This window comes from Lepisma saccharinum, chromosome 10 (assembly GCF_977018435.1).
Source record: "Lepisma saccharinum chromosome 10, izLepSacc3.1, whole genome shotgun sequence".
NCBI lineage: Eukaryota > Metazoa > Arthropoda > Insecta > Zygentoma > Lepismatidae > Lepisma > Lepisma saccharinum.
Genome location: NC_139238.1, coordinates 23478425 through 23494297, shown reverse-complemented (window position 1 = coordinate 23494297; position 15873 = coordinate 23478425). Strand labels below are relative to the sequence as shown.

At 38.6% G+C, this 15873-nt stretch overlaps 1 protein-coding gene across 1 annotated transcript in view; it reads right to left on the bottom strand.

Annotated features, from left to right (window-relative positions):
- Nucleotides 1-15389, bottom strand: part of LOC145994247 (heart- and neural crest derivatives-expressed protein 2-like) — a 63029-nt gene extending 47640 nt beyond the window's left edge. The window contains exon 1 of the mRNA XM_083130349.1: nt 14549-15389. Coding sequence (XP_082986475.1) covers nt 14549-15178 — 630 coding nt within the window. The 5' untranslated portion in view covers nt 15179-15389. The remainder of the gene's footprint in view (nt 1-14548) is intronic.
- Between the last annotated feature and the right edge of the window lie 484 nt (nt 15390-15873).

Below are 15873 nucleotides of genomic sequence, written 5' to 3'. Positions count from 1 at the left end.
TACGAACCACTATAATATCACAATTTCAACATACGTTACACACGTCATATATGAGAGGATAGCGATAGCTCTAGCAACTTGGAGATATACCCATATACCTGATATGAACCTAACTTGCCTAACCTACTCAAATTCTTATTTCGGCTATTAGATAGACACAGGCACGTATCCAGAGGGGGGCTTAGGGGGCTCGAGCCCCCCCGAAAGTTTTAGGTTTACATTAGATAAAATGAAGTTTTTGATTTCTTGTGGTGTGAAATAAAATAATGTGGCAATAATTTAAGGAGATAAATAATTATCGAGGCAAGACGGAGAATGTTCCGTAACCCTGTTATTGATAATAGCACGTATCCAAGATGGGGCACAGGGGGCTCGGCCTTCTCCCCAGGAATTTTTTCAGTTTACGTTAGATAAAATTAGGTTTTTGGCTTCTTAAATAATGTGAAAATAATGTAAGGAGAGAAATAATTATCGAGGCAAGACGGAGCATGTTTTATACCCTGTTATTGTTAATGGCTCGAGCCCCCCCCCCCCCACCTCCCTCAGGAAATTTTTCAATTTACACTAGATAAAATTAGATTTTTGGCGTCTTGAATAATGTGAAGATAATAAATTTATTAATCTGAGAGAAATAATTATCAAGACAAAACGGAGAGTGTTCTATAACCCTATTATTGTCAATAGCACGTATCCAAGGTGGGAATCAGGAGGGTCGAGCTTCCCTTCAGGATTTTTTTCTGTTTACACTAGATGAAATTAGGATTTTGGCTTCTTGAATAATGTGATGATAATTTGGGAGAAATAATTATCGAGACAAGATGAAGAATGTTCTATAACCCGGTTGTTGATAATATTGCACGTACACTTTTCTTACGCTTTCGGTGTTGTCGCAGCGCACTTGAGAAACTAATCACTGGAAGGCGGGAGAGGGTACGTTCTTGAATGAGAGAAGGAGTCAACTACTGGCGATATTAACGAATCGTTTTATCTACGGAACGTTCTAGAATATAATGAGGATATAAATACGCGGATTCAATTTTTCGGTTGATCTGTACAAAGAATCGGTTAATCAGATTTCAGAGGTAAGTGTGACAATTCATACAGTCGATTGGTGATCAGATCAGTCAGCGTCCTCTGATTGCTTTATGAGATATAGTGATTCGAAAATGAAGACATTGACGACAGCAGAACTTCCGGCGCCTCAGTGTAGTGCTAGTTCCGTTCGAGGGCCGAAGAGATCAAAGGCCTCTCTCTAAAGTGAATATTTCAGCAGTACCGGATATTGGAATGGTTTATTAAAACAGAAATAAACTGCATAGATCAACTGAAAAGCAAAGTTTTGAGTGATGATTTAGTTTTGTCAGAACTAAATTTCGTATATGCAGTCCGAGAATTTCATGGTATAAAAAAAATACTTTTCTTTAAGCCTACTGGGTTCGAAACAAATTCAAACACTTAACTACCATAAAGAGACAGCCGAAAATTTTATGAATGCCGAGAAGAGAAAGCAAGATGTTGCATATGTAAACATTTTAGACGGAAATTACAGGCTCTACCAGGACCCAAATCAGGGCTCTACCAACCGAACCACCTAGCCATCCTTGACTTCAACCGATTTTTCGTTAAAATGTCGACATAGTATTATACATGTCCTGTGTATATCAAATCGTAAGGTGTTGCCTGTATAGTGAACAAGCACAGAAAATATAGGAGAGAAGAAAACTGAGGAGCATTATCACCGGTTGAGGATAATTTTTTCTGTGGTCAACAAGAGCTACTACTTCGAGGTGAAAATGACAGTGGCCTAATAAGAGAGATTTCACACCGTGTCGCCTGAACGTTAGGTTTGTGCGGACTTTTGTGTCGCTACGGTGTGAAACGTTGCTGTTGATTGGCCCATTCCAATCGACATGTATCGCGTGTCCCTTCGGTCTGAAACCTTCCTAAGTCTTGAAAATCCAAGTCACAAGGATGAAAAATTAGGGCCTTGTTAAGGTTAGGTGTGAAGGCAGGCAGACGACAGCACCCTAAATGATCATATCCAAATCTGCAGGAAGAACGCATCTTACTTCAATCTCCAATACGATGATAAAAACTTCTGGTGAGTTGATTTTAAAAAATGTGTCCGAGATAAAGAGAGGCGTGTGTTTGACGTTCCTCTTTTTTTTAAAGGAATACTGGGTCAAATGGGGTTATTACCTCACCAAACCTCCCTTCGGCACGTCACTGGAGATAAATGAGTAAGCATTTGATCATACTGGGAGACGAAACATTACATGTGTTGGGAACGGAAGGGTTTTCACTGTGCATTAATTGTTTCGTAATCCACCTGTATTCGAGAAGACTTCCTTTGTTTCGTGCCGATACATGACAAGACAGCGGAAGCTGTGACAGGCATTTTTGAACACTTGTGAGTGCTAAGGCCTGAATCTGAACAATTTGGTGGGTTTCGGCTTTTATAAGAGCTGCAAACATGGGTGGACAAGACACTTTAGTGGTGTTCAGGCTCGAATCAGAGAGAAATATTCGAGAGCTGTCTGCGTTCAGTTCGCAGCCCACAATTTGAATCTCGTGTTGTCGTCGAGTGGATTGTCCATCCCGTGCATGTGTATCAGCTTCGTAAAAACACTCAAAGACACCATAGATGTTTTTATACCTGATGAGAAGAAATGGACAAACCCACATACTGAGATGGTTCCGGCACATAATATTAATGCATGGAAACAGAGAAGTCGAGTGGTAAAAAATGTTCAGATTTCACGTTCTGATTAAAACGATAGCCTTACAGTGGCAACGATTTAAGGGATAGTTGCTCCCAATTTTTTTATTTTTTTTGCCTCAACATTATGACCTCTTAATATTAAGCCTTGGCTACCAAGAGAAAGTAAACTTTCCTTGCAAGGCCCTCCGCAACCCTCCCCCCCCCCCCGTTTTGGAACCCAATTGCCACCTCTTGTCTTAAACACACAATTGTAAGGTTCTTACTATACCCCTTAAAAATGGTGTTGAGCCCCCCCCCGAAAGGAATTCCTGGATACGTGCCTGGATAGACACATGTTCGATATCCGGTGGAGGCACATAGTGGTTCGGATCCCACTTTAAACTGTAGGTCCAGTCCCGATTAGCCTTACTGTGCACAAAGTGGACTTAAAACAACAAATCAAACCAATCAAACGTGTACGTGAATAGGTTAGGCAGGTCACGTTTGGTGCTCTAGCACATATCTCCAAGTTGCTGAAGCTCGTCAAAGGTATAAGCAAATGGACGAAATAGATCTCCACGTATAGTCCGATTAATTAATATTCCTAGGTTATCACCTTGAAGCGTAAAGCAAAGAGAAAAGACACAGTGATATACAATTTGATTGGTAATATTTATACACGCCACTGTACACACTATATAATAATAATAATAATAATAATAATAATAATAACAATTATTATTATTATTATTATTATTATTATTATTATTATTATTACGTCAGCTTTGAATTAGTTTTAATTTTCATTTGATTTGTTCTTTTGTTATTTAGCGTATGAAGGGACACTCACAAAGAAGACTTATTCCCAGGTAGGGATTCGAATCCGCTACCTCTGGCGTCGTAGCGCGCTGTGCTAACCACTTCGCCACGAAGGTCGGTAAATTAGTTTTAGAATTTGGAGTTTGGAGGGTGAAACCCACAATTTTTTCTACCCTGTGCTGAAACTATGCGAGAATAAACTCCGACATGCTTTTCTTACGGCATTTTAAAGAGCATCCCATTCCTATTTTTATCAGAGACAAATTAGACATTTTAGAAGCTGTTCTTTTAAAATCTCAGCATTGTTAAGCTACGCACTGTTGACGCATAAGGTCTGGAAGGGTCGTCCTTTGTCAAGCCACGCATCTAAACACGCGGTGTGTCACGCAAGAAGGAAGACGTAAGGACTCGTCTAGGCAGCAATTGTGTGGCAAAACAAAAGCCTGCGAACGAAAGAGAGAGTAATTGTTCTCGTACCGCCCTTTCAGTCAGTCGCTCCTCTAGGTAGAGGAATTTCTCCCAGCTGCCAAACAATGTCTCTCGCCAATAGACTCAAGGGGAAAACATTGTTTCCACCTTTTTTGTTTGCAATGCTCAATATTTGAAATAGATATTTACTAGGAGCCACTCCCCTATATATATATATATATATATATATATATATATATATATATATATATATATATATATATATATAAGGATATATCTATGAATCAAAGAAGAAGCACTTTCTGCTTCTTCGAGAGAAAAAAAAGGTTCCTGTCCTGTTACGAGACCCAATAGAACCCATTAGAATTTATAGGTTCCTGGATCTATGACCCCCCCCCCTGCTTTATTGTAATTATGGAACAATTTAATACAGTTTCCAGCATAAACTACTCATTTCAAAGATATGCTAATCGGGATTAGATCTACAGTTTAAAGTAGGATACGGACCACTAGGTATGACACCTTGATTACAAGGAGACGACATTAGCCTTACGCCATGAACACCCACTAGTCATTTCAATGTACAAAGTTGTATAATATTAATATTACGCATGCTAATAGCATCTTGAGTTTCGTGCAAGCTTCTCCTGGCTCTATATTGTGCCGCATCCAAATTCTGGCGTTAACCCTGAATTCCAAGAAGGAGCATCTTCAAAAGATGAAGTCGTGAGCTCTTGCATTAGAAATCCAAATAACAGTGACCATGGGAATCTACGTGCTGACCATCTGTGAGAAGTCGTTGGGCGTGCGCTGATCCCTCCAAGGGCAATATTTATCAGTAATTCTTGCTGAATGTGCCGATATTGTTTTCCTCGGACATACTTTTAATCTTCCCAGCTGTTTGTCATTCCTGTTGGGCGATGACATCAGTGTTTTTTCAAATGCTTCTAGCTTCTGCGAAGAGCTGGTCTCACCCACTCTCTGTGAGGAAGCTTTTAGTACAATTATTACTTTTTAATGTTTTGTTTGTCTTGTGCAGCTCCATTTACAACTTTGCTCTTTTAATTTCTCCCAAGGGGCTTTTTACACCCCTTGTTTCAACTTTTTAAGTCAGAATTTTAAGTAAGGGGATATTTCCCCTCCCCGCATACATTAAAGAGTGCAAAATGGCCTAAAGTACCGACGGACTCAACACTTTTAACTCAATAAACATTCTCTATTTCAAACTATCTTTTTGCCCGCTTTTCTATTTTAATGATATGGATGATATTCAGCTAACAACTTCAACAATTTACTCCATATTTCGGGCAAACAGATCAGATGTTGCGTTGAAAATATTCCGGTCATTGCGCGTACAATCTTTGCCGAAGTGACTCAAGGTGTGATTATCATAATCACATGAGGAATGTTTGCTTTTTATCTTTTCAGAAGCCCTACAGAAGTGGTGAAATGCAAATTTTCTCGAATCAAGTTGACAATCATCCATTATCAATATTCTTTGCTCAAATCACAACTTAAGGTTAAAAGGTCTGGTTTTAAACATCAAGAAACTCATTGCAAAATTTCCCAACATGTCCATCGAGCATAAATGAAGACAAAAGCTTTTTTTTTTTTTTTAAAAAAAGAAAATTTTAAACTCATACTGATCTCGAATAATTTGCAAATGCTAACATAGTAAACGGTCTTCGATACATTTATAAAATATAATTTTGGCTACTGACGTCTGTCTCTATTTTGTGCAGGTTTATCATCGTGGTGAACCAGATCGAAAATTTTAAATTAAACCGTACAAGCTGCAGCCGATACTACATACAGTACTCGCCGGACCCCGTGGCCGAGTGGTACGCCAGGGGTTCCGGGTTCGAGTCCCGGGTAAGGCATGGGTATTTGTGTTCGTCCAAACGTGAAAAACTGAGAATACTGTAAAAATTGAAAAGCGTAAAAGTTGAAAAAGTGTGATGGGGATACCACCGCGTAGGGGTATTCCTTTAAAAAAAAAAAAGTGGTTAGCACATTGCGCTGCGACGCTAGGGGTCTCGGGTTCGAATCCCGCTCGGGCATGGTTCTTTGTAAGTGTCAATTCATCAATTTCATCATTTCATCCCTCATCCCCATCTTCGCAAATTAGCCAAGAGGCACAAAACGCGAAGTAAAATAAATAAATAAATCAATCAATCAATACATATAGTACTCAAAGATTATGCACATTTTTGATGCATCAATTAACGCAGTTAAATGCCTCATCTTCTCGACTGATGCATTTCTAGTGCATCACACGGAATACCAGCTGATAAAAGTACCCTTGGATGCATTTCTGTGTGTATTATGGTGCAGCAAAATTGCATCACTGGCAGTTAATGCACTTTAATGTGTTACTGGAGTCACAATTGGCACAGGGAACCCCTGGTAACTGGTATCAGAGGTAAATTTTCCTCCTTTAATATCTCTCCATAAATAATAGACTTTAATATTAGAATTTTTTTAAAAAACCTTACGTTTTTAATACAGTACCATATAAAACACTAAAGAATATTTCAAATATTTGTTATTGTTGCATTAAAAAATCGGTAATATATAATAAATTTAATGCAATAAATACAACTAACTAAATCTCTACACAATTGTGCCACCTAGCAGCCGTTGCAGGAAACATCAGTATAAAGTTTGTATATCCTGAGCTTTCTTCCAGCATATTAGGTTACACAACATCATGAAGACCTGCTTCAAATAATTACCTATCTACTCGAGTTTCAATATTCGAATATTCGACAACATTAACGCGAACTCGAACGAACTTTCATACTCCACTCGACGAAACCGGACAATCGTTATTTCAAATTCGAACGCACGCTCACGCATGCAATGCTGCATTAATTTGTCAACAGAAAAGAGCTACATTAGTTCGGTGTCAACTGTTATCTAGATATTGTAAATTTAATCATACGTTTTGTTGTTCTTTACTTTCACATGTATCGTTTTGTTTACGAATACTATATTTCGTCTGACCAAATTTTTTGTATTCTTAAACAAAATTCTTTAGTAATTACAAGCAACTTTTGGTTATCGGAAACAAAAAGCATAACCAAACAGCTCAACCAAACTTTTTTGGTAATTCCAAACAAACCAGTATTTTTATTTTTGACTGATTGTTGTGAGAGGCGAAAAGAAATGCAAAGAAATTACAACAATTGAAACTTGTTTGCTTCCTGCCCGTTCATTCTCGTGCATGCATGACGGAGTACATTTTTCTTCAATAATGTTCGCTCGGCTCTGAATTGTCGGCAGGATAAAAGAAGAAGGGTTATTATTGTTCTGTAGTAATTCGTAAGAAAAGACAGAATCTGCTTTTAATTTCTTCGTCCGTAATTTCCTTATGCTGCCATCAATAATATAAACTATCCATTGCGCTAAAGGTACGAAGAATAAATTATAAAAAAGCCGATTATATGCAAGACAATTATGAAATGATACAGCAATACCTATGTCTTATTACAAGAAAAATTGAAGAAATATGTTGTGTTCGATCCGATGCCAAATAAAAAAATATGTAATAACATAAGTCCCTGGCCCTAGTGAAGCCTCTCTGTCTGTCCGTCCGTCGGTCTGTGGCAGCAAGCGGAAACTGCCAGTCCTATATGAGGGCAATATTTAATGGACTGATACACCAATCAAACAATGGATCGACGCAACATAAACTAACTCTATTGGTCTATTTGTCGTCGTGCAAGACAGGGCCGGATTTAAACGAAATTGGGCCTGATGCTGCATCAATTGATAGCATGAACTTGTAATATTCGGTGAACAATAAACACAACGACGTTATAGTTACGTCACAGCGCAAAGAATAATAGTAACTGTATAAATAAGTAACGCTGTGTCCAGGCGACCGAAATTGGGGCTCCAAATTTCATTCTAAGATTTATTTTCAGGTTAATATAGCAAAAGAAAACCGTTCAGCTTTCGGAGAATTCTCGTCTGTTTTCATCTGGGCCTATTTCAGGAATGGGCCTAATGCTGCAGCATCAAAAGCACCCAGCTTAATACGGCCCTGGTGCAAGACAACAATCGGTCAAAACTGACCTGTCGATATATCCAAGAAGAAGATCTAAAATTTCTACAAATGAAGCCCTAGTAAATGCTACTTTAATGCGTTATAAATAATTTTGATTTACCAGTCCGTTCAAACAATTGACGTCAACAATAGACATATTTTTAATGCTGCGATATCTTCGAAACCACTCGAGCTATAGTCTAAATATGAAATTTGGCGAGTTGTAAGAAGTGAATCGGTTCGTTCATTTTGGTTAACAATCAGAACCTATCAGTAGAAACATTGAATTTTCGCGATGCGCGAAATCGCGAAATGTGAAAAAAAAAATGCAATTTTGAACATTCTGCACGTAACTACACCCCCAATGATGAAATATGCATGAGTTTTATTCGCGAAGTAATGCGAAATGTGTGCTTTTCCACGAAATGAACGCTTTTTCGCGAAATAACCGTGAAATATCATCAAATTAAGTAGAAAACGCGCAAAAACCGGCAATCGAGGTTGTGCGCGCAAACTGTCGATTTGTAACGAAACGTTTGCCTAAAGTTTCCTACCACTTGCAGCTGAAGAATGTTTTATCTTCGATCACACCAGGAAGACACTGCAAATTGGGATCTCCCATGCACATAATATCAGTTCGAAAACTTCGCTCCCTGTCAAGCTGCATTCCTTTATTCCCCCAAATGTCTTACTCAACTTCCAGTTTGATTGAACTTGCTAGCTGTAGCAGCGATAAGATTAGTCTGGTCCCGCACATCAAGGGAAACAATGGTGTCATTTGAGTTCAGTCATGAATGAATTTTGTTTATCATCATGTGATTTTCAACATTTGTGTATGTGCAGTAGTGATTATTTTATTTGTTGGACAGCAAGGATATCCTTTAAATACATACAATGAATAAATCACTTGAGATATGCAATTTAGAAATGAAGTGATTTTGTGTCGATGTTTTATTTTTGGTTGGACAGCTAAGTACTTGTGTATGTGTACAGTATATAAAAATGAAGTAGTTTATCAATTTATAGCTCTTTTGTATGTTGTTTCCTCTTATAATGAAAAAGTGCGTGCCAATTTTTTTTCCACCGCTGGTATATACCGCTGATCTAACATTTTATTTACCGCTCTCCTCAGTTTTTATTTACCATAAATTTGTCCCTACCTATCAGTATCTTACATAAACATATACGTACCTAATACTACAACCTAACGTAGATATGAAGGGTCTGATCTTAGTGTTGACAGTCAAGCAAATCTTAAAGTCTAAATTTTGCTATATCAAAAGTAAATAAAGCTGTAAACATATAATTTGGTGTACAGAAAAACATACGAATTATGGACAATTCTTCAAAACTCCATTGCTTGTTTCATGTGTCTATTCATGTCAGCAATTGAACCGTTCGATATATGTTGACTGTTCGGAAACTTCTACAGAAACAAAGATATTATTTCGTGGACTGAAAAAAACACCAGGTGCCAGTAAGATGGGGTCAACCGGTATCAAGAAAACTGAAAGTAAAAAATCGTCAGTATAGCTCCCTGTCTGCAACAAATAAACAGAAATATATTTTGAAGGTAAAATGCTGTTAAGAAAAATAATATTTAAAAAAATTATCTCGATATGATTGTTTAGATAGCTACAAATGCTATAATTATACAATTTTGAAAAAAATTCTAATTATTTATTGGGGCTACGGCTATATAAATTATTCTCATAATGGGAATTCGTTAAAGAAGAATCTATAAGTATTGGTTTATGCCAATGTTCTGATTAGTACAAATGGAACATTTTGCTGTTACGTATTAAATGCAGCTAAAACTTCTTTGGTCAGGTTATATACATTTAAAAGATTTTTTAAGTTTATTTGAATGATTTCATTTATAAATTTTGTTTCCATATTACCAGAATAGTTCAATTTCAGAGACTGTGCCGAAACTAAGCATATTTGGCTTTGCGACACAGATAGTAGGTGATCTTGAAATCCATGCTTTAATTTTTAGACTGAAAATTTCAGTTGGAAGCAAGCACCAGGAACGACCAATGAATACAATGATGCATCTACTTGTTCAGTGCAACAAACATAAGTATTTATTTACGGATTGCTGTAACTCTTTCAGGAAACAAAATCCTTTCCGGATCAAAAATTACAATTGAAATTAAATTAATTCCTATTAATGGTCGGTTCGAATGTAGTATTTTACAAATACATAGTGGCAGGTACATGTCACCGGTATTAAAAATACACACTTCACACACACGTTATGTGTGTTGCCCACTGGCGTACGCAGAGGGGAGGTTGAAGGGACTGCAGCAATCCCCGAAATTTTAAGAAAATCAAAAAATCAAAGTGAAGGCAGTAATGTGAAGTCGGGAAAAAAAACATAAAATGACCGCCGATAACCATTTTTAATGTTTGAATAACTTTCAAAACGAAGGTTTAAAATGGTAATTGGAACTCATCTCTCATGAAAATAAAACACCAACAATATGGTATCACCGAAATTGATTTGCGGAGATGCATTCTATGATCCAAGCAAATATTTAATCTCACTCTGTTCAATAAAGGTTAGATTCATTGCACTAAACCCACGTCTACATTCAGCTGTAGATAGGCCTATTGGTACAATTTCAATTGAATCCACATAATCCTTGAGTGAGGTAGAAATGTGTTTTGGATTTTCTTTTGTAGATGTGAAAATCTTTACCTAGTGTCGCACACATGCTCTCGCTTACATTAAAGTTCATATGACATGTCTCCATAAAACACGCGTTCTTAATCATCTAAATGTTATCCCTCCTATCGGCCCTTCAAATCGCACCCTGCATTAAATTGTTTGTTCCCTACTTTCAAAGGACAAAATTCTGATTTTTCTTTCCATCACATTCGAAACGAGTCCAAAACAAGGTCCCGAGCTATATTTTTCGGAATTATTTGTTTTTAAAATAACCATAAATTCTAAAAGATAAAAAAATAAAACATATTTATGTAAACTTTCGACTTAGAAACAGGAAAACCGTGTGTGCTCTTCTAAAATGGAATTTCCATGCCCCAACATTATATACATACATACATACATACATGCATATATATACACATATATGTATGAACGACCAATTTTTTCACCCCACAGACGAGAGAAGTTCCTGCACCACAAGTTCAGCCCCCCCCCCCACCCGAAAATAAATCCTGCGTACGCCAGCGATGTTGCCTATTTCTACGTGGATGGGCAAACTTGCTATTGAAGTTCGCTCATCGCCGTATAGTTAGGCAACACACATAACACATTGCAGCCAATTGTGTATTTGAGGAGGTGTCCTATTTTTTAATGCCGGTGGTTGTACATTGAAAGTTAGGTCAGTATCGATTTTATTATCGATAGTTTGGCCCAACCAGAATAAACAATCCGGGCTATGGCCCTGATTCAAGCGGAAGAACAATAACGCCCATGGTAATGACAATGTCTTCAACTGAAATTTGATAACTGCCACACTGCCACTGTACCAATCTTTACCACAAAATTGCCTCAGACAACCAGCGAGTTCGGAAACAAATTCGACGTTCCACTAAAGTCGTTTTCTACACTAGATTTATTGGCGTAATGCTGAATAAAATCTTTGGAACGAAAAAACAAAGGTTCAAAAGTATTATTAGAGACTGCAGGCTCTCATAAATTTGATGTAGTTGTTGATTTGCACTTTACCTGATAGTCCAAACATCAGAGCTGAGAAATTAATTAATGACAAGATTCTGAGAGCTATTTTTCCTCTCCCCAAATTCTCAAACTAATGAAGGAAAACTTGAGGCAACTGCCGAAGTGAAGGAATTGCTGAGGAGGAAGAGGACTTTAGACTTTCCTTATTCACATTTTATTTCAATGCTAGGTTTTTTCAATTTAAGTTATTGATTGATTGATTTGGTTTATTTTATTTCGAATATTTGTCTCTTGTGGCTAATCGCGAAGATGAGGATGAGTGATATGATATGATGTAATCGATGAAGGACATTCATAAAGAACAACCGGATTCGAACCCGGGACCCCTGGCGTCGTAGCGTGCTGTGATAACCACTCCGCCACGGAAGCCGGCTATTTGTTTGGAATAATAATACGTAACAACAAAGTGTAATAATTTAGCTATGTTAATCAGATTTCGGTCCACTAAAAACATTACGTAAAATTAAAATAAGAGTACATAGTCTACTGCCCCCTGAGTAAAGTGGCTACTTCCTAGAATATTGATTTATTTACCTAGGAATTGATAAAATTTCAGACATCACAAATGGCTATTTTACGCTGAAATCGTTAACAATGAAAATAACAAAACATTAATTAACAAAATAACACAAAAAACATTAAAAACATGCTTGTCCTTTTGTGTGCTGAGTGCCACTTTGCAGCCTCAGAGATTTTATCCACGCAGACAGCTTAAGTTGTCGGGAAGGTATCTTAAGTTTTAGAAATTGAGTGAGAAAGTTTTTGAACAGATATTATACTTTATTGTTAAAGTAAGAATGAATAACGAATATACGTATTAGTTTTAAGAATTGAGTTGGAAAGTTTTTAAGAGACATGTTTAATTTACTTGTTGGCGTCCTGTCCTACATTGTGTTTTCATTAAAGGTCTAACCCCCCCCCCCCGCCCCCCTGTTGTGTGACTGATAAAATAGCATGCGCACTTATGTGATCTTATATAATAATCAAATCACATTTAAATATAATCATGCAATTCGAACACGGTCTCTAAATACAATCATGAATATGGGAGAGAATTCTTAATAGATAACATTTTTTTACCCCTTGCGTCAGAAGTTGGCCATATTCGGTAGGAGGGTTGACTTTGGCTGCGATGTATTCTGCGAAGTCATATTTCACATAAAAGTGCAAATTTTACCTTTAGCACATAAAACACATATTTATATTGAAAGAACATAACATATATATATATAGTTTAGACATTTCAGATAAAATAAATTTTCGGAATTCCTTTCGTAAACGCACATTTTGGAGTTGATGCATAAAAAGAGACGAAATAGTTTCCGATAGTTCAAGGTTTATCGAAAGATGGATGTTTACAAAACGATTTGGGGTTCCCAAATCTAAGCTTTCTTTGACGAGATAGAAAAACTGGAAACTTCCACACAAGTGCTTTGCGAAACAGTGAAGGAAAATCGAACTCCCTATATAAGAGACACGTTTGCAAATTCCGAAGTATCTTCGAAAGAAAAACACGGGGCACCAAAAACTGTAAAATTGCTCACGTAATGGAGGGTGAACGTGTACGTGAAATTGATAGTGTAAGTGAGCATGACATTCTGCACTTGAACAAACAGAACTCAAAAGGTGTCAATTGACACACGTATGTTGACTCTCCAATAACACATTAACGTGCATTAACTGCAAATTATGCACTTTTTGGTGTGTCAGAATACACACAGAAATGCATAAATGAGCACTTTCATCAGCTGGTGTGATGCACTAAAAATACATTAATTTGGAAGATCAGACAAGATCATTTCAAAGATAGCAAAATTACACAATTGACTGTATCAATTGATGCATTAATATTTTTTTACCTTTAGCCACGTATTTTTACTGTTCTTGAACATAAAAAAATAAATACTTTTCAGTTTGTTTAGCGCGTAAATATCCGCTTCCTAATCATGAAATTCGAACACTGTCTCTAAATACAATCATTAAACCCCAACACTGTCTCTAAATACAATAATGAAATTCGAGTACTGTCTCTAAATACAATCATTAAACGTAATAGGCGCCGACTCCATGTGGCTTAGGGGCTCGAGCCCACCCCCCCTCCCAATGTTAACGATGTGGAGCAGAGTCCCCCAAATAATTTTGCTTAAGAGGATCTAATGTATTATTTTGCATCTCTTGTAAAATTTACTCTGAATTGTGCCACATGAACTTAACTTTAAATATACATTTGAAATGTTCTAGACCATCAATTTGGGGGGCTGAGAACGCTAAACCATCAACTTTGGGGGGGGGGGGCTATGACCGGAGACAGCAAAATACATGACTTATCACTATATACTAAGTATGTAATTATGAGTATTGTTAAAATTTTTACTAAAAAGAATTTCAAAATACGATGTGCATGAACTAGGGTAGTGGATGAGACGTTTGGGCTACAAATGACATTCAGAACGAGATCATTGATATATTAGGGAGATCTGTTTTGCGCTCCGTGGTAGCAGATATTAAAAGTCGGGAATATTTTGCTATTATGGTTGACGAAACTTGTGACATATCCATCCGTGGACAATTAATATTCTGCATTAGAACTGATAATAAAAATGTTGATATTTTTGAGGAATTCATGGGCTTTTATGAGATTCCGAACACTGAGGCCAAAACTTAAAAAAGGGAGAGAGTGAGTCATTCATTAATTTATTTCAGTGATCAGAGGCCCCCCCCCCCAATAATTTTGACAAGTATGCGCTACTGGTTTAAACCCCAACACTGTCTCTAAATACAATAATGAAATTCGAGCACTGTCTCTAAATACGATCACTGTTTTGAGGGAACTTACCAAATCGTTTCTCCGCCTGTCATCGGACTTGTCACTCTTCTTCGTCAACTCTGCTTTGAAGCCACCTTCCGAAACGGAGCTCGGATCTTCGCTGGAGAGGACATCCATCAGGTACGCAATGTAGGAGGTCGCCAGCCTCAACGTCTTGATCTTTGACAGTTTCGTGTCGGAGGGAACGTTCGGGATGCAGTCCCTCAGCTCGGCGAAAGCGTTGTTGATGCTTTGCGTCCGCCGCCTTTCCTTCTTGTTCGCCGTGTTCCTCTTCCGGACGACCCGGACGAACGGCGGACGGGAACCGAACTCGACAGTCTCTGTCAGGACGTGTCCGTATTCGTTCGAAGGCGACGACGGCTGCGGGTATCCGGGGTATTCGGACACCGGGGACATGTCCGGGATTAGCGACGATCCGATGCTTGCAGTGGGCGAATTGGGGGTAGGAGGACCGTTGGCGAAGGACCACGCCGAGAAGTAACCCGCGTTGCTGGTGGTGTCCGGTGCCGCACCTTGATGATGGTGTATCTGGTGATGGTGCAGATGGTGGTGGTGCCCGGTGTAGTACGCCTGGTACAGAGGATCGCCGACTTGAGGACCCGGAAGGGTGTGCTGGCTGTAGCTGCCGACCAGGCTCATGATTTTTGCAGAAACGTTCCTCTCTCTCGGTTTGACGAGATGCAGAAGGTCCTGGGAGAAGATGGTGGGCGGGGCAGGTGCGGGTCTGCAGATCGCTCTGAAGGGGGTCCTTGATGCCACCGGCCGTGCGTGAGAGAGAGGGATCCCACGGATACGCACAGACACGCACACAAACACTTCACTCTTTCGCCAACAGACGAACAACGGTGCACCAGATCCGACAGCGGCCGTCAAGTGTCAGATGGGTTTCTTCGGGAGGGAAGCAGGGCTGATCGGGAAACCTCCAAATTGCTTCGTGGCAGCGTTGCCAACTTCTCGCCAACAAAAAGCTCCGCATGCTGAAAGCTACCGTTGTGGTGAGATGAGCAATTTAGCTTTTTAAAAATGCTGTCCTCTGCTCGTTGCGCAGTACCGTGAAGGCACACAGAAGGTCCAAAACATTCTCGCTCTCGGCCATATTGAGGGCGATGTTATCAGCACCACGCTCTTGCCTCAGGTACCTATTCCCAACCCAGGAATAGAACCAACCACCCACAAACATCCATGTCTTACCCATGAATCGAACAGGGGACCCCAGGTTCGTAACGAGCTGCGACAACCATTCAACCACGGAGATAGACACAGACTGCACCACCGGAACTCCGTGACGAAATAGACGAGACAAAAAAAAAAAAGTATAAAATCACTAAAGCAGA